Below are 22,884 nucleotides of genomic sequence, written 5' to 3'. Positions count from 1 at the left end.
TGTGGAGACGTGCTGCTGCTGTAACGCGTCCGGTGGAAATCCCCAGTAAGCCTACTTTTTAACCTTAAAAGGATACAACCTATACCTGTTTATATTCAGGTTCCAATGCCTTTACTGTCTGACAATTCCCAGATATTGATGGTCATTATACTGGTTGGAACCAGTTTCTACCTGAAGAATCTGGGTGTTCTTGAACAAAGGTTCATACTGAGGCCTTTTAACACAGCAGAACTTTTAGTATTAGAGTAATGTTCTGTAATCTGTAGCAGAAAATACACTACACACTCAAAAGTCGGTAGTAAGGTCAAGCAAAATGCTGTACTTGCAAATAAACATGTAACAAAAGTCACTCACTAAAGGAGGTTGCAAAAAACTGCAGACAGTATAAGGAGACATAAGCTGGTAATTCCTGGAGCCTGGCAAAACACACGGGATACAAGATGAACTGACACAAGACAAAGGGAGACAAGGACTATTTCTACATGAGGGAGGGGAACACAGGTGAGACGAATCAGGGACCGGGGAGACAATCACAGTGGAGGGAAAATCACACAATGGAAGGAAGTCAAGAGCCTGAAACGAGAGAGAAAAGGTTGAGTACAAAATAAAACAGGAAGTGAACGAAAAGACTAGACACGAGTGATTCTACCTTGACATGAAAGTGCTCAACAGAATTAACAGACTTTGCATGACATGACAGTTTTAGAGCTTTTTCTAGATTTTTCTAGATCCTTTTCTAGAGCTTTTTCTAGATCCTTTTCTAGATCCTTTTCAGAGCTTTTTCTAGATCCTTTTCAGAACTTTTTCTAGACCCTTTTCTAGATTTTTCTAGATCCTCTTCAGAGCTTTTTCTAGATCCACTTCAAGAGCTTTTTCTAGATCCTTTTCAGAGCTTTTTCTAGATCCTTTTCAGAGCTTTTTTAGATCCTTTTCTAGATCCTTTTCAGAGCTTTTTCTAGACCCTCTTCTAGATCCTCTTCTTGACCCTCTTCTAGACCCTCTTCTAGATCCTCTTCTAGACCCTCTTCTAGACCCTCTTCTAGATCCTTTTCAGAGCTTTTTCTAGATCCTTTTCAGAGCTTTTTTAGATCCTTTTCAGAACTTTTTCTAGACCCTTTTCTAGATTTTTCTAGATCCTCTTCAGAGCTTTTTCTAGATCCACTTCAAGAGCTTTTTCTAGATCCTTTTCAGAGCTTTTTCTAGATCCTTTTCAGAGCTTTTTCTAGATCCTTTTCTAGATTTTTCTAGATCCTCTTCAGAGCTTTTTCTAGATCCTCTTCAAGAGCTTTTTCTAGATCCTTTTCAGAGCTTTTTCTAGACCCTCTTCTAGATCCTCTTCTCGACCCTCTTCTAGACCCTCTTCTAGACCCTCTTCTAGATCCTTTTCAGAGCTTTTTCTAGACCCTTTTCTAGATCCTTTTCAGAGCTTTTTTAGATCCTTTTCTAGATCCTTTTCAGAGCTTTTTCTAGACCCTCTTCTAGATCCTTTTCAGAGCTTTTTCTAGACCCTTTTCGACCCTCTTCTAGACCCTCTTCTAGATCCTCTTCTAGACCCTCTTCTAGATCCCCTTCTAGATCCTTTTCAGAGCTTTTTCTAGACCCTTTTCGATCCTCTTCTAGACCCTCTTCTAGACCCTCTTCTAGATCCTTTTCAGAGCTTTTTCTAGACCCTTTTCGATCCTCTTCTAGACCCTCTTCTAGATCCTTTTCAGAGCTTTTTCTAGACCCTTTTCGATCCTCTTCTAGACCCTCTTCTAGATCCTATTCTAGACCCTCTTCTAGACCCTCTTCTAGATCCTCTTCAGAGCTTTTTCTAGATCCTTTTCAGAGCTTTTTCTAGATCCTTTTCAGAGCTTTTTCTAGATCCATTTCTAGATCCTTTTTCTAGATCCTTTTTAGATCATGGCGCCTATGAAGAGTCACGTATCCCCTGAGGAGCTTGAGGAGATAAAAAAAAAGTCTCTTAACTTTCTCTCGGCAGAGATTACTACGATTGCAGCGCAGCAAAGGACAATTATGAAGATCCTCTTCTAGACCCTCTTCTAGATCCTCTTCTAGATCCTTTTCAGAGCTTTTTCTAGACCCTTTTCGATCCTCTTCTAGACCCTCTTCTAGATCCTCTTCTAGACACTCTTCTAGACCCTTTTCAGAGCTTTTTCTAGATCCTTTTCGATCCTCTTCTAGACCCTCTTCTAGATCCTCTTCAGAGCTTTTTCTAGATCCTTTTCAGAGCTTTTTAGATCCTTTTCTAGATCCTTTTCAGAGCTTTTTCTAGACCCTTTTCTAGATCCTTTTCAGAGCTTTTTTAGATCCTTTTCTAGATCCTTTTCAGAGCTTTTTCTAGACCCTTTTCTAGATCCTTTTCAGAGCTTTTTCTAGAGCCTTTTCGATCCTCTTCTAGACCTTCTTCTAGATCCTCTTCTAGATCCTTTTCAGAGCTTTTTCTAGACCCTTTTCGATCCTCTTCTAGACCCTCTTCTAGATCCTCTTCTAGATCCTTTTCAGAGCTTTTTCTAGACCCTTTTCGATCCTCTTCTAGACCCTCTTCTAGATCCTTTACAGAGCTTTTTCTAAATCCTTTTCGATCCTCTTCTAGACCCTCTTCTAGATCCTCTTCAGAGCTTTTTCTAGATCCTTTTCAGAGCTTTTTCTAGATCCTTTTCAGAGCTTTTTCTAGATCCATTTCTAGATCCTTTTTCTAGGTCCTTTTTAGATCATGGCGCCTATGAAGAGTCACGTATCCCCTGAGGAGCTTGAGGAGATAAAAAAAAAGTCTCTTAACTTTCACTCTGCAGAGATTACTACAATTGCAGCGCAGCAAAGGACAATTATGAAGATCCTCTTCTAGACCCTCTTCTAGATCCTTTTCAGAGCTTTTTCTAGACCCTTTTCGATCCTCTTCTAGACCCTCTTCTAGATCCTCTTCTAGATCCTCTTCTAGACCCTCTTCAGAGCTTTTTCTAGATCCTTTTCAGAGCTTTTTCTAGATCCTTTTCGATCCTCTTCTAGACCCTCTTCTAGATCCTCTTCAGAGCTTTTTCTAGATCCTTTTCAGAGCTGTATTAGATCCTTTTCTAGATCCTTTTCAGAGCTTTTTCTAGACCCTTTTCTAGATCCTTTTCAGAGCTTTTTCTAGACCCTTTTTAGAAAAAGCTCCTCTTCTAGACCCTCTTCTAGATCCTCTTCTCGACCCTCTTCTAGACCCACTTCTAGATCATTTTCAGAGCTTTTTCTAGACCCTTTTCGATCCTCTTCTAGACCCTCTTCTAGATCCTCTTCTAGACCCTTTTCAGAGCTTTTTCTAGATCCTTTTCAGAGCTTTTTCTAGATCCTTTTCGATCCTCTTCTAGACCCTCTTCTAGATCATTTTCAGAGCTTTTTCTAGACCCTTTTCGATCCTCTTCTAGACCCTCTTCTAGATCCTATTCTAGACCCTCTTCTAGACCCTCTTCTAGATCCTCTTCAGAGCTTTTTCTAGATCCTTTTCAGAGCTTTTTCTAGATCCTTTTCAGAGCTTTTTCTAGATCCATTTCTAGATCCTTTTTCTAGATCCTTTTTAGATCATGGCGCCTATGAAGAGTCACGTATCCCCTGAGGAGCTTGAGGAGATAAAAAAAAAGTCTCTTAACTTTCTCTCGGCAGAGATTACTACGATTGCAGCGCAGCAAAGGACAATTATGAAGATCCTCTTCTAGACCCTCTTCTAGATCCTCTTCTAGATCCTTTTCAGAGCTTTTTCTAGACCCTTTTCGATCCTCTTCTAGACACTCTTCTAGACCCTTTTCAGAGCTTTTTCTAGATCCTTTTCGATCCTCTTCTAGACCCTCTTCTAGATCCTCTTCAGAGCTTTTTCTAGATCCTTTTCAGAGCTTTTTAGATCCTTTTCTAGATCCTTTTCAGAGCTTTTTCTAGACCCTTTTCTAGATCCTTTTCAGAGCTTTTTTAGATCCTTTTCTAGATCCTTTTCAGAGCTTTTTCTAGACCCTTTTTCTGGATCCTTTTCAGAGCTTTTTCTAGATCCTTTTCGATCCTCTTCTAGACCCTCTTCTAGATCCTCTTCAGAGCTTTTTCTAGATCCTTTTCAGAGCTGTTTTAGATCCTTTTCTAGATCCTTTTCAAAGCTTTTTCTAGACCCTTTTCTAGATCCTTTTCAGAGCTTTTTCTAGAGCCTTTTCGATCCTCTTCTAGACCTTCTTCTAGATCCTCTTCTAGATCCTTTTCAGAGCTTTTTCTAGACCCTTTTCGATCCTCTTCTAGACCCTCTTCTAGATCCTCTTCTAGACCCTCTTCAGAGCTTTTTCTAGATCCTTTTCAGAGCTTTTTCTAGATCCTTTTCGATCCTCTTCTAGACCCTCTTCTAGATCCTCTTCAGAGCTTTTTCTAGATCCTTTTCAGAGCTGTATTAGATCCTTTTCTAGATCCTTTTCAGAGCTTTTTCTAGACCCTTTTCTAGATCCTTTTCAGAGCTTTTTCTAGACCCTTTTTAGAAAAAGCTCCTCTTCTAGACCCTCTTCTAGATCCTCTTCTCGACCCTCTTCTAGACCCACTTCTAGATCCTTTTCAGAGCTTTTTCTAGACCCTTTTCGATCCTCTTCTAGACCCTCTTCTAGACCCTTTTCAGAGCTTTTTCTAGATCCTTTTCAGAGCTTTTTCTAGATCCTTTTCGATCCTCTTCTAGACCCTCTTCTAGATCCTTTTCAGAGCTTTTTCTAGACCCTTTTTGATCCTCTTCTAGACCCTCTTCTAGATCCTCTTCTAGACCCTCTTCAGAGCTTTTTCTAGATCCTTTTCAGAGATTCTTTTTAGATCATGGCGCCTAAGAAGAGTCACGTATCCCCTGAGGAGCTTGAGGAGATAAAAAAAAGTCTCTTAACTTTCTCTCGGCAGAGATTACTACCATTGCAGCGCAGCAAAGGACAATTATGAACCTTGTAGCCAAAATCCAGGCATTAAAGCAGCTGAACACGGAAAAGGACAGAAGAATTACTTTTCTGGAAAAACGAGTGGACGATCTTGAACAGTATTCCCAGAAGAACAACCTAATCATCAGTGGTCTGAGAACAAAGCACAGATCATATGCCGGTGTGGCGGCTCCAGCTGAGGGAAGAGCTGACAGCCGGGGAACGGAGGAGACTGAAGCTGAAAGAGAATCACCGGAGCAACAGGTAGTAAACTTTCTGAGTAGTACAGGACTTACTATGGACTGTGACGATATTGAAGCTTGCTACACATTATCCAGTAAGAACAAAACTACACCGCCGGCGATTGTCCTCCGCTTTACAAACCGAAAGAAAAAACAAGCACTCCTAAAACAAGGAAGGAAACTCAGAGGATCGGATGTGTATATCAATGAACACTTAACTAAAAAGAATGCAGACATCGCTAGAAAAGCTTGTGTCCTGAAAAAACTCAAAATGATTCAAGCAACTTGACAACAAACTGTATGATTTACATAAAACAGAATGGATCAACACCAGAGGAAACGAAAGTACACGTCATCCGTGACGTCAGAGAACTGGATCATTTCGAGACCAGCTGAAGGGAATCCCACAGTGAGTGAATCATGGAGGACAATTAAAGACCAAACTGATTAACCTGCATGATGGACTTATTTACCAGATTACAAACAACTTAATTTCAAAACTTATAGTTATACCGATCACAAATCACAGGACATTGAAAACGACATTGACCCAGAAAATAATTTTTACAACAACAACCACCATGACTGTAAATATTACACAGAAGAGCAATTCATGAAACGACATGCAAAGACAATTGGAACAATATCAATGATCCACTTCAACAGCAGGAGCTTGGATACAAATCTCTCAAAGATCGTATTTTGTTTAGAGCAGTTGGGCAACAAGTTCACTATTATAGCTGTATCAGAAACCTGGTTGAATGAGAGAGATGGTGCAGATTAAGGGATATGATGGTTACTTTATAAACAGACCAGCAACAAGAGGTGGAGGGATTGCTTTATATATAAATAAATCGTGCATGAGTCATGTGGTCAGTAATATGTCCTTTGCCATAGATAATATAATGGAGTGTGTCACAGTAGAAATAAATATGGGTAACTCGAAAAATATAGTAGTAAGTTGTATTTATAGAAAACCTGGTTCCTGTATTGACATTTTTAGAGAAAGGTTATCTGAACTGGCTAACTTTAATAACACAAAGTTGTTCTTTATTTGTGGGGATTTTAACATTGATTTGTTAAATCCAGGAGAGCATAACACAACTAAAGAGTACATTAATTCCATCTATAGTTGGTTTATATCCTGCTATTACATGCCCAAGCAGAATAACTACTCATAGTTCTACACTCATTGACAACATATTAACCAATGTGATTGATATGAAAATAGAAAGTGGACTTTTAATTAGTGATATTAGTGACAACCTTCCTGTGTTTGCAATCATCCACAGCTGCAGTAATATGAATAATAAAGATGGTAAAACTCTTCAAATAAAAAGACAAATAACAGACATCAATGAATAGTCTAAAAGAAGAACTATGGAAACAGGAATGGAAATCTGTTTATGTGGAAAATACAAATGAAGCATTTCTGTCCATCCTAATACCCATGTATGAAAAACATTGCCCTCTTGTTAAAAAAGTTATAAAACAAAATGAAGTATATAAACCATGGATGACCAAAGGAATACTGAATGCATGCAAGAAGAAAAATACTAAATAAGAGTATTATAGCAGACTATTAGAGGCTAATAAAAACAATATAAAAACTACATGGAATCTGCTTAATAATATCATTAAGAAAAGGAAAGGGAAGTCAGACTATCCAAACAAATTTTTAAATGGAAATAATAGAGATTAATGATGTGAATATGGCTGCAGATGAATTCAATAATTTTTTTGTAAATGTAGGTCCTGATCTAGCTAAAGATATAGTTAACACTGGAAACAGACAGAATGTACAGAGTAAATGCATACATATTAAAGAAACTATATTTATAAAGGGAACAGATGAGATCGAGATTATTGATATTGTTAAAAAACTACGTAAGTAAGAAATCGGTAGATTGAGATGGACTCAGTATGTCCATGGTAAAAGATATAATTGAATGTATAGCAAAACCCCTCACATACATCTGTAACTGGTCCCAATTAACTGGTGAATTTCCTCAAAAAACGAAATTAGCTAAAGTTGTACCTTTCTCCAAGACAGGAGAAAAAAATGTATTATCAAACCATAGACCTGTCTCATTGCTACCACAACTGTCGCAAAAAATATTCATCAAAAGATTAGAGGATTTTATAACAAAACATGACACTGTATGAGCAGCAATATGGATTCAGAACCAACAGGACAACTACACATGCATTGGTAGATTTTGTAGACAAGATAACATCAGCAATAGAAAAGAAAGAATATGCAGTAGGTGTGTTTCTTGATCTGAAGAAAGCTTTTGATACCGTAGACCATGAATTGTTGATGAGAAAGTTGACAAGATATGGAATTAGAAGAACAGCATATGATTGGATATTGAGCTATTTACAGGACAGAAAGCAATATGTAGAACTACAAGGAATAAGATAAAAAATACAGAACATTACTTGTGGGGTCCCCCAGGGGTCAGTGTTAGGCCATTTTCTGTTTATTTTGTATATAAATAATATAGGTGAAGTCTGCATACAGTCTCCTGGATACAGTGGAAAGAGAACTTTCAATGTTAAAGGTGTGGTTTGATGAGAACAAATTGACATTGAATCTAAGTAAGACTAAAATGATTATTTTTGGTAATTGCCAAATCAACACAAATAAGAAACTCAGGATAAATAACACAGAAATTGAACAAGTACTATTAAGTACTATTAAATTTCTAGGAGTTATAATTGATGATGAATTAAATTGGAAGGCACACATAAGCTACGTTAAGTTAAAGGTATCAAAATCAATTGCAGTGCTACTCAGAGCTAAGCACCTGGTCAGTCTGGCCTCATTATATACATTGTATTGCTCTTTTATACTCCCCTACTTGACCTATTGTGTCGAGGTATGGGGAAGCACTTACAAAACAAACACAGAGCCTATATATATTGTGCAGAAAAGAGCTATTAGAATTGTTTGTAACGCTGACTACAGGCAGCCAACAAACCAACTCTTTATCAGATTGGAAACGCTCAAATTTAGAGATTTAGTTTATTTTAAAATATCACAATTTATGTTTAAAGTAATTCATCAAAAAGTTCCACAAAATATTCAGGGGTTGTTTCAGGTCAGAGTAAGTACACATGCCCTGAGAGGTATATGTGTACTAAAAACACCTATGATAAGGACCAATTCAAAGTATCACTGCATTACAAGTAAAGGAGTGAGAATATGGAACAACTGCAGTGATGAAATGAAATCATGCACAACAATTGTTAAGTTAAAAAGGCTTATGAAAAAAATGATATGCTAAAAAAGTATAGCTCGCAAGCTGGATGAGGACGTTCTTGTAACTGCCTTCAGTGTTTTGATTTGTTTGTTGTTTTTTTGTTTGTTTGTTTTCTTTGCAGGAGTAATAGAAATTCTCAGATCTAAGTTGTTTGATATACTATGGTTGACTAATAAGAAAATAAGTAAATAAGTAAATAAATAATAATAATAATAATAATAATACATATTTATTTGACATTAAGTGGCTATATATAGAGATACAATTTCTTATTTTGAAGTGTTGAGTATCAGGGGATAGGCCTAGATAAGTATTTTATACTTCAGCCTTCTCCATTTTTTTTCCGAACCAAAATGATATAGGGAAATGTATATTGGATATTAAGTTAACTGGTTCTTATTTCTATCTTATTACTTAGACGGGGCAGATGCATGTATATGTATAGGGCTTTATACTGTATGTGTGTAAATGTTTATATGTTTATGTACATCTGTTTAATGGTGCCTATGTGAGTATGTGTATGAATATGTATATGCATCTAGCCTACGCTGTTGTAGTTTATGTCTATTTTATTTTTTACGGTTCGAAAAGAAGAATTAATAAAATGAAAATGAAAAAAAAAAGTCTCTGGAAAACTTATCTGGAGCAGCCAGCTGAAGTCCAGTAGACGGGGGCTGGGTATGGTCCAAAGCAGCAGTGTTTTCGACAGCAGATGTATGTGTTCTGGCAGGGGGTGGAGTCTGCTGAGTCCATATTGCGGTCAGTTCGTTCTGTCAGGACTTGACTCAGGGACAGGGACTCAGGAGCAAAAACTCAAAAGTCGGTAGTAAGGTCAACCATAATGCTTTACTTGCAAAAAACAAACAAAAGACGCTCACAAGAGGATACAAGACGTAACAAAAATCCCGCACTAAGGAGGTTGCAAAAAATAGCCAAAAACGCTTTATGGAGGTTACAAAATACAACTGCAGACAGTATAAGGAGACATAAGCTGGTAATTCCTGGAGCCTGGCAAAACACATGGGATACAAGACGAACTGACACAAGACAAAGGGAGACAAGGACTATTTATACATGAGGGAGGGGAACACAGGTGAGATGAATCAGGGACTGGGGAGACAATCACAGTGGAGGGAAAATCACACAATGGAAGGAAGTCAAGGGCCTGAAACGAGAGGGAAAAGGTTGAGTACAAAATAAAACAGGAAGTGAATGACATGACATGACATGACTAGACATGAGTGATTCTAACTTGACATGAAAGTGCTTAACAGAATTAACAGACTTTGCGTGACATGAGAGTAGGCTAGATAATAACAGCTGTATGTTCACAGTTAGGTGTAGGCTAAGTTGGGATAACTCACAACTAAAATGAATAAAAAAAAAAAAAGAAGACACAAAACGACTAAAAAAGGCAAAAAATGACAAAAAAAAGACACAAAATGACAAAAAAAGACAAAATGATCAAAAAAAGACAAAATTACTAAAAAAGACACAAAATGACTCAAAGACACAAAATTACTAAAAAAAAAAACACAAAGTGACCAAAAAAAGACACAACATGATCAAAAATAGAAACAAAATGACTAAAAAAATACACAAAATGACCAAAAAAAGAGACAAAATGACAAAAAAAGAAATAATGACGAGAAAAAAACACAGAAGACACAAAATGACTAAAAAAGACACAACAAAAGACACAAAATTACTTTAATAAGACACAAAATGATAAACAAAACACACAAAAGAAGACACAAAATAACTAAAAAAAGACACAAAATGATCAAAAAAAGACACAACAAAAGACACAAGATGACAAAAAAAGACACAAAATGATCAAAAAAGGCAAAATGAATTTACTGTAAATTGGCCTAACTTGGTGAAGTAACCCTGCCCTATATTAATATTCTGTAACATCTCCACAGGAGAATTCTGAACAACAAAAAAAGGGCTTGGACAGTGAAAACGTAATTATGTTTGGGCTGTATCTTCATTCTACAGATTGTGTCTAACCATGCACCTTGCTGCAGGACACAGCTGGAACAACTACAGCAGTAGGGAATGATGCAACTGAGAAATTAAATAATAAACACTATGTTGGAATAAAGGACTAAAAAAGACACAACATGATCAAAAAAAGAAACAGAATGACTAAAAAAAGACACAAAATGACTAAAACACACAAAATGACCAAAAAAAGACAAAATGATGGGAAAAAAACACAGAAGAATACACAAAATGACTTAAAAAGACACAAAATGATGTAAAAAAAAACACACAAAAGAAGACACAAAACGACTAAAAAAAGACACAAAATGACTGAAAAAGACACAACAAAAGACACAAAATGACTGAAAAAGACACAACAAAAGACACAAAATGATAAACAAAACACACAAAATGATAAACAAAACACACAAAAGAACACACAAAATGACTTAAAGACATAAAATGTAAAAAAAAAACACAAAAGAAGACACAAAACGACTAAAAGAAACAAAATGACCGAAAAATGACATTAAAAAAATTACAAAAAAAGACACAAAATGACTAAAAAAGACACAAAATGACTCAAAGACACAAAATGACCAAAAAAAAAGACACAAAATGACTAAAGAAGGACAAAATGTGTTGAGTCACATCTTATTATGACCAAATAGTAAAATAAATGGAGGAATATCCCTTTAATGTTAAAGATTTATTTCAGAGGTCTTGAAACGGTTTTAATAAAAGGAGAAAACTTTATTTGTGACAAAAATAGAAAGACGATAAAACAAATTGTGAAATAATAAGAAAACAGTGAAAATTACAACTTCTTTCCTCATATTATTGTATTTGTGTGGTATTGAATCAAAAAAAAGTATTTTTCTCTTCATCATGTAACCTTCTACTTGACATGAGGAAGACGTCGCTCTCTGGTGGTTGAGTTGAGAACTAAACATGAAGCTGTTTCACAGTTTTTTCTCTTCAAACAGTTTCTTCCAGGTTGGCATGATGTGCTCATAAATCCTCTCAATCTGTAACACACAAACACACACACACACACACAGTTTTAGATCATAATCTAAAAATGAAATATAATAAATACATGTAAAAAAAAAACTATACTAAATACAGTTTAAAAGAATAAATGTTTAAAAATATTATATAAAAATAAACTTTCATAAATAAATTAAAAGAAACCTGGACTACATAAAGTTTAAAATGCAATAAATAAATATATGTAAAAATATAAACAATATTTGTAAAACTAGAAAATTTCCTCTGGGGAAATTCTGAAAGGGCCACGGGGGCTACTGCCGGTGTGATGACCCCCTCCCCCTCTGTGTGTTGTGGCATGTTGTATTTGTCTTCTTTTGTAGGAGGGGCCACAGGTCAGGCCACTCCTCCAATCTGCAGAGGCTGGAGGAGGCTGGATAAGCACACCTGAATCCAGTCTCAATCACTGAGGCTATATAGAGGAGCTGAGGTCTCAGTTCTCCTCTCTCTCTCTCCTCCACAGCCACCACCTTGTTCTGTTTTAGTTGGTCTGTTTTAGTTTTAGTTACTTTCAGCTTATACACCTGCATTTCAACACATTGTATGCATGCACATGTAACAGAGTTATTGGGTGATTCCACTTGCCATGATTTAATCAACCAATACCACCAAGTTATATTGAAGTTTTGTATTTTGATTGATCAGTGGGCGTCTCCTCTGTATATATATACCATTGTACGTGACTGAGCTGTGTCAATGCACGAGGAGCGTGCCCGTGGTAGGTTGAATCGCACCCAGTCATACACATATTTTGATTGTTTATTGTAATTATATTTCATTTTCATACAATGTCGATGTGATAATGCATATATGCCCCCGTGTAATGTGGCGACATTATTTACACTGTCATAAATACTTATTCAATCCAACGTACAGAAAGTGCTTAGATCATGCTAGTTAGCTTAGCATGCTAGGTCGCTAATTTGCTTTTGTCAATATGTGATTAGGATGACCGGTGTGTGCCGTGTCTGTGGCTGACCAGGAATGTCCCCTTTGTTTTACCAGGTACATATTGCGTTTTTGTTTGCATATGTGTTATATTTTTATTGAAAATTGTGATTGTAACTGTACGATGTACGTGACTGAGCCGGGTCAGTGCACGAGGAGCGTGCCCGTGGATGACTGGGTGTGTGCGCTGTGCCGTGTCTGTGGCTGACCAGGAATGTCCCCTTTGTTTTACCAGAATAAATCTGACCAAAAGACAGCAAGTGTGGATTCTTCTACGTTCTTCAAACACAACGCAGAGTCTGCATAGGTTACACACACACCTCACCACTGATATACTGACTCACATAATTAAGGTTCTTTGTGTTTTCAATTACTTAAATAAACATTATTTTCTTATAACTTGAATACATGTGTGTGGTCTCCCTTGTTTCGTCATGATCTATGAGCCGGTTCATGACAGTACCCTCAATTAAATTAACTGCCAAACCCTCCCTAAAATATCTAAAATAATTTAATGGTATTGAGATGGTACAACTCATTTCATTGTTGGTAACAACAAGGGACAAAGAATTTCAGTTAGTGTTCCTTAATTTTCACCTAAATGTCTTAATGGAACAATAATTTTAACAAGTAGTTGCCAAATTTGTGGTACAGAAAAAAACTGCAACCGCTCTATTTTGACAAAGAGCTACTAATAAGCAGTTATTATAGCCTCAGAACTGCAACTGCAAAGTGGCAAATGATGATAACAGAGATCATTTAGATAATGTAGAGACTAACATAAGATCAAACGGCTTAGTGTCTCTATCATATTGTCAAATACATGATTTGGGGGCATCATTTTTTACAAGCCAATCAGAACAGAATGGGGTGATTGTCAATAAAATGTTATTTTCCAATATTAAAGGATGCTAACACGTTCTTGTAGAAACCCAAAATACTGGTGTGTGAATGTGGGGGAGGGGGTGTATTGTAGGGGTGTGTGTGTGTGTGTGGGGGGGGAGGTGTGTGTGTGTGTGGGGTGTATTGTAGGTGTGTGTGTGTGTGGGGGGGGCATATTGTAGGGGTGTGTGTGTGTGCGGGGGGTGTATTGTAGGGGTATGTGTGGTGGGGATGTATTGTATGGGTGTGTGTGTGTGGGGGGTGTATTGTAGGGGTGTGTGTGTGTGTGGGGGTTGTGTATTGTAGGAGTGTGTGCGTGTATGTGTGTGTGGGGTGTATTGTAGGGGTGTGTGTGGGGAGTGTATTGTAGGGGTGTATTGTTGGGCTGTGTGTGTGTGGGGGTGTATTGTAGGGGTGTGTGTGTGTGTGTGGGGTGTATTGTAAGGGTGTGTGTGTGGGGGGGTGTATTGTAGGGATGTGTGTGTGTGTGTGGGGGGGGGGTTTATTGTAGGGGTGTGTGTTTGGGGTGCATTGTAGGGGTGTGTGTGTGTGGGGGAGGTGTGTTGTAGGGGTGTGTGTGTGGGGGTGGGGTGTATTGTAGGTGTGTGTGTGTGTGTGGGGGGTGTATTGTAGGGGTGTGTGTGGGGGGGGTGTATTGTAGGGGTGTTTGTGTGTGTGTGTGTGTGTGTGTGTGTGTGTGTGTGTATGGGGTGTATTGTGTGTGTGTGTGTGTGTGTGTGGGGTGTATTGTAGGGGTGTGTGTGTGTGTGTGTCTGTGGGGTGTATTATTGGGGTGTGTGTGTAATTAAAATCACATCAAAGATCAAAGGCAATCAGATCAAAGCTATCAACAGAATTAACTGACACCTGTCCCGGCACAGTGACAGCAGAGCTGGACAGACTGCAATTTCTGGCCTCGAACAGAAAGCATTTTTGGCAAAACCATAATACCTATCATTGATCCGACTTCACTTTGAGCGTCCTGAGTTCTTCCTGAACGTCTACATATGTTTTTTTTTTAAGAAAAATGAAAAAATAGCTTTGTTAGAGTGATCTAAAAAAATTGTTACATCTCCTTTTTTCAGAAATCTTCCTGCGTTTTTGATATGGGAGCCAATGAGGCTGTTGGTGCGTGTTGGTGGCGCATCTTTGCGTCCGAGAGTGGAATTTGCGGCCTGGAGCGCAGTTTTCAAATTTATATTTTGACAATTTATTCTCTCCCTCTACTCTTCGGCAATGATGTCACACACTGTGACACGAACATTCCGTGCAATACACACCCATTATAATCTCAGAATTTCTCCAAAAATGATCATGGTCATTGAACAGGGATTGATAAAAAACTATATGACCTATCGAAACATGGATTAATACACCGATACACAAGACTTGTGTCTACTGTTTAAAGTTAAAATGGAGTCTCTAGGTGAAATTATGCCGGAGATGTAGATGTTAATAATAATCATCTCCAATTATTGTTCTTTTTCGCTCTTTTTTTGTCGGCCGTCCCATTCATTTCAATGCAAAATGTATGGGACCAGTGCTCGGTGCGATTGCCCCGAGGCCCTAATAACAACATAAATATTAAAATGAATAAATGTAAATGTAAAAACAATATTTGCAAATATAAACACATCAGTGAAAAAAAATAACTATGTTAGAAAATATAATATTTAAATGAAAATGTAAAAATTGATTAATAAAGTCAATAAATTGGTGAATTAATACAAAGTAGACAAATAAATGAGCAAATTAAAATATATTAATTGATGTCACATTCATCCAATGAATGCCAAAAACTAAAGTAAAAACTGTTTAAAATGAATAAATGTTTAAAAATATAATATAAAAATAAAATGCAATGAATAAATATATGTAAAAATATAAACAATATTTGCAAAATATCAACATAAATATTAAAATAAATAAATATAAAAATAAAAACAATATTTGCAAATATAAACACATTATTGAAAAAATTCATAACTATGTTTAAAAATATAATATTTAAATTAAAATGTAAAAATGAATAAATAAAGTCAATAAATACGTGAATTAATAGAAAGTAGATGAATAAATGAGCAAATTAAAATATATTAATATATGTCACATTCATCCAATTAATGCCAAAAACTATACTAAAAACTGTTTAAAATGAATAAATGTTTAAAAATATAATATAAAATAAAATGCAATAAATAAATACATGTAAAAATATAAACAATATTTGAAAATTAACAACATAAATATTTAAAAAAATAAATGTAAAAGTAAAAACAATATTTGCAAATATAAACACATTAGTGAAAAAATGAAAAACTATGTTTGGAAATATAATATTTAAATGAAATTGTAAAAATTAATAAATAAAGTCAATAAATAGGTGAATTAATACAAAGAAGACGAATAAATAAGCAAATTATAATATATTAATTAAATAAAATAAATAATAAATAAATATAAAAGTAAAAACAATATTTGCAAATATAAACACATTAGTGAAAAAATGGATAACTATGTTTAGAAATATAATATTTAAATGAAATTGTAAAAATGAATAAATAAAGTCAATAAATAGGTGAATTAATACAAAGTAGACGAATAAATAAGCAAATTAAAATATATTAATTATATAAAATAAATAATGAATAAATATAAAAGTAAAAACAATATTTGCAAATATAAACACATTAGTGAAAAAATTAATAACTATGTTTAGAAATATAATATTTAAATTAAATTGTAAAAATGAATTAATAAAGTCAATAAATAGGTGAATTAATACAAAGTAGAGGAATAAATAAGCAAATTAAAATATATTCATTTGTGTCACATTTATCCAATTAATGCCAATGTTTAATTTCAGCTTCTGTTCTCCATACAAATTAATAGTATATGAAATAATATTATTTGAATTGCGAAAATAAAATTTAGCAGACTGTGAGAGAGGAATACATTCACTCACCTGTTGAGATTTCTTGTGTCCGTACCTGAAGAGCGTCGCCTGGTGCTCGCTGTTATGAAACAGGATGTCAAAGGTCACCTCACGGCCCATCAGGTCCTCGATGGCGGGCTTCACCACGGTGTGGAAGTCCCTAACCGGGAACGAGTCGTCCAACATGTTGCTGACCTGCCAAAAAGGCCACAAAAAACCTCTTCACCTCACCGTCTTTATGACTTCTCTGCTGCAATAATTAATTAATTTACTTTTATTGTTGATAATTATTTGTTTGGCATGTCAGGCACCTTGTACTTTTTTCCCAGCATCTCCAGCGGATCCAGTTTGACCTCTGACCTCAGAGCTCGGCCATAGAGCGGCAGCTTGGTGTCTGAATCTGACAAAAAAAACGCATTTGATTTTTGAAAAAGAATAAATTGTGCTGAAGGACTCAGACACAAAGAAAAAAAAAAGTTCAGAAAAATGTCTTTAAAAATATTATTTAAATTAAATATTTTATTTACCTATATATGTATTTATTATATTTTGAGATTTTTAAAATAAATATAATCTAACCCTCGAGTCCTCTTTAAAATTAGCTTACACTTTACACCTTAAGGTCCCTAAACGGTCCCTCTCATACAAGCGTCATAAAAATGTGATACCTTTTTTATGACCTTTTTTTCATAAGAACCCCTGATTTTCTCAAGGGCAAAAACACAAAATATGCAATATTTAAAAAAATTAGGTGCAAAGTGGAATATTTGGGGTGAGGTTATTACAGCCTAATAATAATTGATAACTCCTTTATATCAATCCCAACACAACAAGACCATTTTTATGGTGTTCAGCTTTTTCATTGCCATGCATTTTGCAAGGTAAGAGAACCATTGGAACTATATGTGACGTAGTTCTGCATCCGATCTAAAGCCTATTTTACCTTTATTTTGAAGGGAGAGGCTTAGATTTATTAGGTATTCATGGGAAAAGCATTATATTATGTTAGGATTACAGTGTATCAAAAATATGTGTTTATAATGGGAGTCAATGGGACCAAAACGGGCCTCAAGGGTCAAACTGTGAGTGATATGCGTATCTCCTGTTCTATACACCTTGCAAAAGAGGAATTTTGGATTTTTTAAAATTATAATAAAAAACAAAGCCTGGCCAAGTTTCATACAATTGGCCTTTAAACTGACCGATATATTGAGAATCAAAAACATAAATTTAGCTGAATGTACACGTTTGGTCCCTATGGTGCCTCGAGGGTTAATAAGAAAATGATACATTTTTATTTATATTTCTAATCCTTTAAAATTGAATAAAACTAATTATTTAATTAATTAATTAATGTCTTTGCTATATAAACAATACAAACAGTGGCAACAGCTCAAAAATAGTTTTTACAAACTTTAATATTCATACAAGGGTTAACCTGAGTTTTATTTTCTCTAAAAAAAATAGTAAAGAATTCAAGCTCTGCATTGGAATCACACATAATATGATTTACAGGAATTTCTGGAAAAAGTTTCATCTTATAAAATAAAAAATATAACAATTAATAATAACAAAAATATGAATACAAAAAATAAAATATATATGCATATCACATAAAATAAAAAATAGTGTAAGTCTAAAAACGAGATAATATAGACAAGAATACAAACATGAAAGCAAATAAAATTGAGATTTATTACCAATAAAATAATAATAATAACAGTTAAAAAGTATATAGGGTAAATGTTACAACATAAATACAATAAGGTCAAAATGTATGTAAAATGGGCAGATATTTGTAGATAAAGATTTGAATAAAAAGCAAATAAAGCAAAACAACCTCTGGATGTGAGGTGAGCGACGTAGGGAACGCCATCCCTCTCTCCGTAGTACACGGCGAAGTGAGAGAAGAATTTGTTCCGGGGATACTCCACGATGTCTCCCGGGAACAACTTGGGGTGAGAATATTTCTGCAGAGACAACAGGGATAAAGTTTTCGAAAATGATCTCTCAACTACAGCGTGTGATGATCATCAATTAATTGATTAAAGCCAAATATTTGTAGGTTTTATGCTTATTAACTGTGAAAATGTTTTTATTTTAACCCTCTGGAGTCTCCAAAAGCTCCAAATCCAGACTTGTTGACTCCATCCAGACTAGAAAACAAAGCAGTGTGGAGCCCTACTGTAAATTTACCTCTAAAGTTCTGGCTGTAAACTGTGTTCTGGCTGTTTGATGATGATATACCAAGTAAAACTGGAGACAAGCTCAAATATATTTAGTATAAAATGATAGAACTGGATGGAACCCTCTTATATGTTATATTTGACACCTTTGTTCACATTTGCAACATTTAAAATTATTTATTGAGCATGATAGTGTTTTGAAAGTTAAAAAAATGATTCAAAATAACATTTTATGTTGGACTAAAGGACTAAGAAAGACACGAAATGACCAAAAAAAAAGACACAAAATTACTAAAAAAGACACAAAAGGACAAAATGGCTAAAAAAAGACAAAAAGACCAAAAAAAGACACAAAATGACAAAAAAAGAAACAAAATGGAAAAAAAGACACAAAATTACCCAAAAAAAGACACAAAATGACAAAAAAAAGAAACAAAATGGAAAAAAAGACACAAAATGACTAAAAGAGGCACAAAAGACAAAATGGCTTAAAAAAAAGACACAAAATGACCAAAAAAAGAAACAAAATGAAAAAAAGACACAAAATGACTAAAAAAAAGACATAAAAAGACACAAAATTTCCAAAAAAAAAGACATAAAATGATGAAAAAAGGCAAAAAAGACATAAAATGACAAAAAAAGGCACAAAAGACAAAATGGCTAAAAAAAGACACAAAATGACCCAAAAAAGACACAAAATGACTAAAAAAGACACAAAATGACCAAAAGAAGAAACAAAATGACAAAAAAGACACAAAATGACAAAAAAAGACATAAAAAGACACAAAATGACATAAAAAAGACACAAAATGACAAAAAAAGGCACAAAATAACTAAAAAAAGACACAACAAAAGACACAAAATGACAAAAAAGACAACAAATGACTAAAAAAAGACACAAAATGACCAAAAAAAGAAACAAAATTACTAAAAAAAAGACACAAAATGACTAAAAAAAGACACAAAAAGACACAAAATAACTATAAAAAGACACAAAAACACATAAAATGACGAAAAAGAAAGACACAAAATGACCAAAAAAGGCACAAAATGAGACACAAAATTATCAAAAAAGGAACAAAAAGACAAAAATGACCAAAAAATACACAAATAAAATTGAGTCCCACTAGAATAAAAACCTTTTGTTGGATGACAGGATCACATACAATCACAAGATCACATTTATGTTGGTTTTTCTTTGTTTCTTTTTGGTTCAAAATGTTGATCCAGTAAGTCAGAATAAGTAATTAGGCTGAAAAAAATATACCAACATGGCATTTAAACATTTTTAAGTGGTGTATACAGGCAGGATGAAAAGGAATAAAAAATGTAGCCCAAAACTCCATAGAGTTAAAGAAAAAAAAAAAAAATGAAGTAAAAATTACACTTCTTCTGGCTCTTTCTATTATTGTTTTTCTCTTAATGCAAGAAATGTTTTTAGCCTTATGCTAGGTGCTAGCTGCTAGACTGTGCTTTTTCTCATTGTTAAATATACTAAACACCATATCTCTAACAAAAATATACTGTAATATTTAATGGTAAAATCTTTAATTTCATGCAGCATTTATAAAGTATTTTCTTGTCAATTATGAACAGCTTTTGATGGAAAAACTTTTTATTTTTTATGGTAAAATATGGAATAAAATGGCAATCTGAAATGTGAAATCAACAGTGCTAATATCTTTTTACTGTAATATTAGAAAAAGTTGCACCTTATTTATTACGGTAAAGTTCTGGCAACCACGGCTGCTGGTTTTTTACCGTAAAAACAAGTTTTTTTTTGTTTTTGTTTTTTACAGTGCATTGAGTATGTGCTTATGTTGCTGAGATTTTTTTCATAGTTTTTTCCTCCTTTCCTCTCCTCACATTGTGCTGTAGTTCTTTTCTTTCATCTCCCTGTCCTGTCCACCACTGTCATACTGTATGTGTGTTTTATATGTTTGGACGGGTTGATGGCTAATCTTATTACTCTGTGCAATGACAATAAAGGCTTCTGATTCTGATTCGTTATAAACTAATGTTTTCAACCCTCTGGGGTCTATGATCACGCTGCTGTTTGGCCTTTTTTCAAAGCCCCATAACAAGATATGATCGTTTTAATTTGATATTACAAATATTTATTCAAGTGTAAAAGTAGGATGGGACGAGGCAGGTGTGGCATTCTGTAAAAATGGAAAAAAGGGGTCGAATCATTTAACACTGTTCCAATAAATAAACATGTTTAATGGTATTTTTTTATGTATAGTTTTATTAAATTTGAATTTTACCTTTCATATGTTCATATTTGTAACCTATGTTTTACATTTTCAGGTCTTAAACAGTTCATTGAGCATATTTGTGTTTTTTATTGTCATAAATAGACATTTTTTATTTCAGATTTCATGATTTATCATGTATTTTTGGGGCTCAATGTGTTAATAAAGTGGGTTAAAGTGAAAAAATAATTGTCAGATCACGTTGAAGTTGTTCTGAGAAAATACCAAATACCAAACATGAGTATAGTAAATATTATGTGGTATATAAAGGGCAAATAGGCTCAGACCACAGAGGGTTAAAAGGTGCTTTATAAATAAGTTATTTTTTATTAACATTAAATAAAGATGAAATAATGTAAAAAGTTGGAGTTGTACTCACCAGGCCCATCGGTTCAGTCGCTTTATTACTGCAACTTTGTTCACCCGCTTCTGAAATTAAACTAAACACACACACACACCATCTGCTTTGCATACAGGCTGATGAAATCTCATGTGTTTCTGTGTTATTTTGTGTCTCTGCTTCACTTCACTTAATGAAGGGACGTCCTCTACCTCAGGGCGTGTGAAGCAGGTGTTTCCTAAACACCCAGCAGCAAAAGAGGAAGTGCAGCTTCAATCACATGTGTTTTATTAGAGATTTAAAGGCACTGTGAACAACAAACCTCACATTTCACATTTCAGTCATAATAATGACAAAAATGCCTGAAGACATCATCGTCAGGTTTAAGTTTTGAGCCTAAAAGTCCAAATTTCACCTCAAATTAACTCCTTTCATGACTGAATTCTATCTGTTCTTCCCTGAAGTGTTTCTGTCTGAGAGGTAAAGAGGCTCAAACAAGCTGTATTATCCTCGACAATGGAGAGAAAATCTTTAAATTCCAGGAGTTTTCAGGATCTGGTGCAGAGACAAACACAGCAGCATCAGTTGAGACAGACTTAAATACCTTCCAGGAGTTTTCTAAGACCTCATGATTCAACATTTATGTGCTTTTCTTTGAATCAAGAAGTATTACAAAAAATATTCAACTTTTCAATGTGTAAAAAAGAAGAAAAAGACAGAAGCAATAAGAACAAAAATGTTTTTAACCCTTTGATGCACAACATATTGACACCCCTTCTGATGCACAACATGGTCAAAAATGACCTGCATTAATTTCTCATGTTATTTAATGCTGCTGTGTGTTTATATCTTTTTAAATCAATGTATTTTATATTTTGAATATTCCAAGTATTCTCTAAATATCTTTTTTTTTATTACAACCGGTCATCATATCCATTTTTTCCTTTCATAAATTGTGAAGAAAAATTGTTTTTGTATTACATCAATTTTACACACATGGGTGAAAGATGTAATACATATATATGAATTTAAAATTAAATGAACGAATACTATAATAATTGTAATTTGTTTCAAATAGTTACTTTAGCGGTAAGAGGGGCCAAACACTCATATATTGAATATATTTGACATGTATATGTATCATTTTGTCACACATACAGTGTATCTGGAAGGTATTCACAACGCTTCACTTTTTCCACATTTTGTTATGTTACAGCCTTATTCCAAAATTAAACACAAAATGACCAAAAATAGACACAAAATGACTAAAAAGGACACAAAATGACCAAAAAAAGAAACAAAATGACAAAAAAGACACAAAATGACTAAAGACATAAAGACACAAAATGACTAAAAGACACAAAATGACTAAAAAAAGACATAAAAAGACACAAAATGACTAAAAAAAGACACAAAACGACTAAAAGACAAAATGACCAATTAAAGACACAAAATGACCAAAAAAAAGAAACACAATGACTAAAAAAAGACACAAAATGACAGAAAGACACAAAATGACTAAAAAATACACAAAATGACCAAAAAAATACACAAAATGACCAAAAAAACAAGACACAAAATAACTATAAAAAGACACAAAAAGGCACAAAAAAAAGACACAAAATGACTAAAAAAAGACACAAGACACAAAATGATCAAAAAAAGGCACAAAAACACAACAATGACCAAAAAGACACACATTTTGTACCATAACATTGTTATATTACAGCCTTATTCTATAATTAATTTAAATTATTTTTATTATTTTTCCTTAAAATTATACACACAATACCCCATAATGACATTTTTGACCCATGTGCATTAGAAGCAGTGACACAAAAAGGGTTTTTATTAAAAAAATAAGAAATAAAAACAAAAAATTAGGATGTA

The 22,884-nt window shown here is 34.4% G+C and overlaps 1 protein-coding gene across 1 annotated transcript; it reads right to left on the bottom strand.

The window, feature by feature from the left end:
* Positions 1–11,032: 11,032 nt before the first annotated feature.
* Positions 11,033–21,150, bottom strand: plaat1l (phospholipase A and acyltransferase 1-like). The gene is made up of 5 exons (XM_059327618.1): positions 21,034–21,150; positions 18,054–18,183; positions 16,525–16,613; positions 16,244–16,408; positions 11,033–11,426 (listed from the first exon to the last, which is right to left on the bottom strand). The coding sequence occupies exons 1-5, from the start codon at positions 21,124–21,126 to the stop codon at positions 11,361–11,363; spliced, it is 543 nt and encodes a 180-aa protein (XP_059183601.1). The 5' UTR covers positions 21,127–21,150; the 3' UTR covers positions 11,033–11,360.
* Between the last annotated feature and the right edge of the window lie 1,734 nt (positions 21,151–22,884).

The sequence above is a fragment of the Centropristis striata genome, chromosome 24 (genome assembly GCF_030273125.1).
Source record: "Centropristis striata isolate RG_2023a ecotype Rhode Island chromosome 24, C.striata_1.0, whole genome shotgun sequence".
Classification (NCBI taxonomy): domain Eukaryota; kingdom Metazoa; phylum Chordata; class Actinopteri; order Perciformes; family Serranidae; genus Centropristis; species Centropristis striata.
Note: the sequence above shows the minus strand (reverse complement) of the source record. Positions and strands in the feature narration are given on the sequence as shown.

Coding starts and splice junctions, on each gene's coding strand:
- plaat1l (XM_059327618.1), bottom strand. CDS start 21,126: ATGCAAAGCAGATGGTGTGTGTGTGTGTTTAGTTTAATTTCAGAAGCG. Junction 16,409..16,524: donor TGCTGGGAAAAAAGTACAAG/GTGCCTGACATG, acceptor CCTTTTTGGCAG/GTCAGCAACATGTTGGACGA. Junction 11,427..16,243: donor GACACAAGAAATCTCAACAG/GTGAGTGAATGT, acceptor TGTGTGTTACAG/ATTGAGAGGATTTATGAGCA.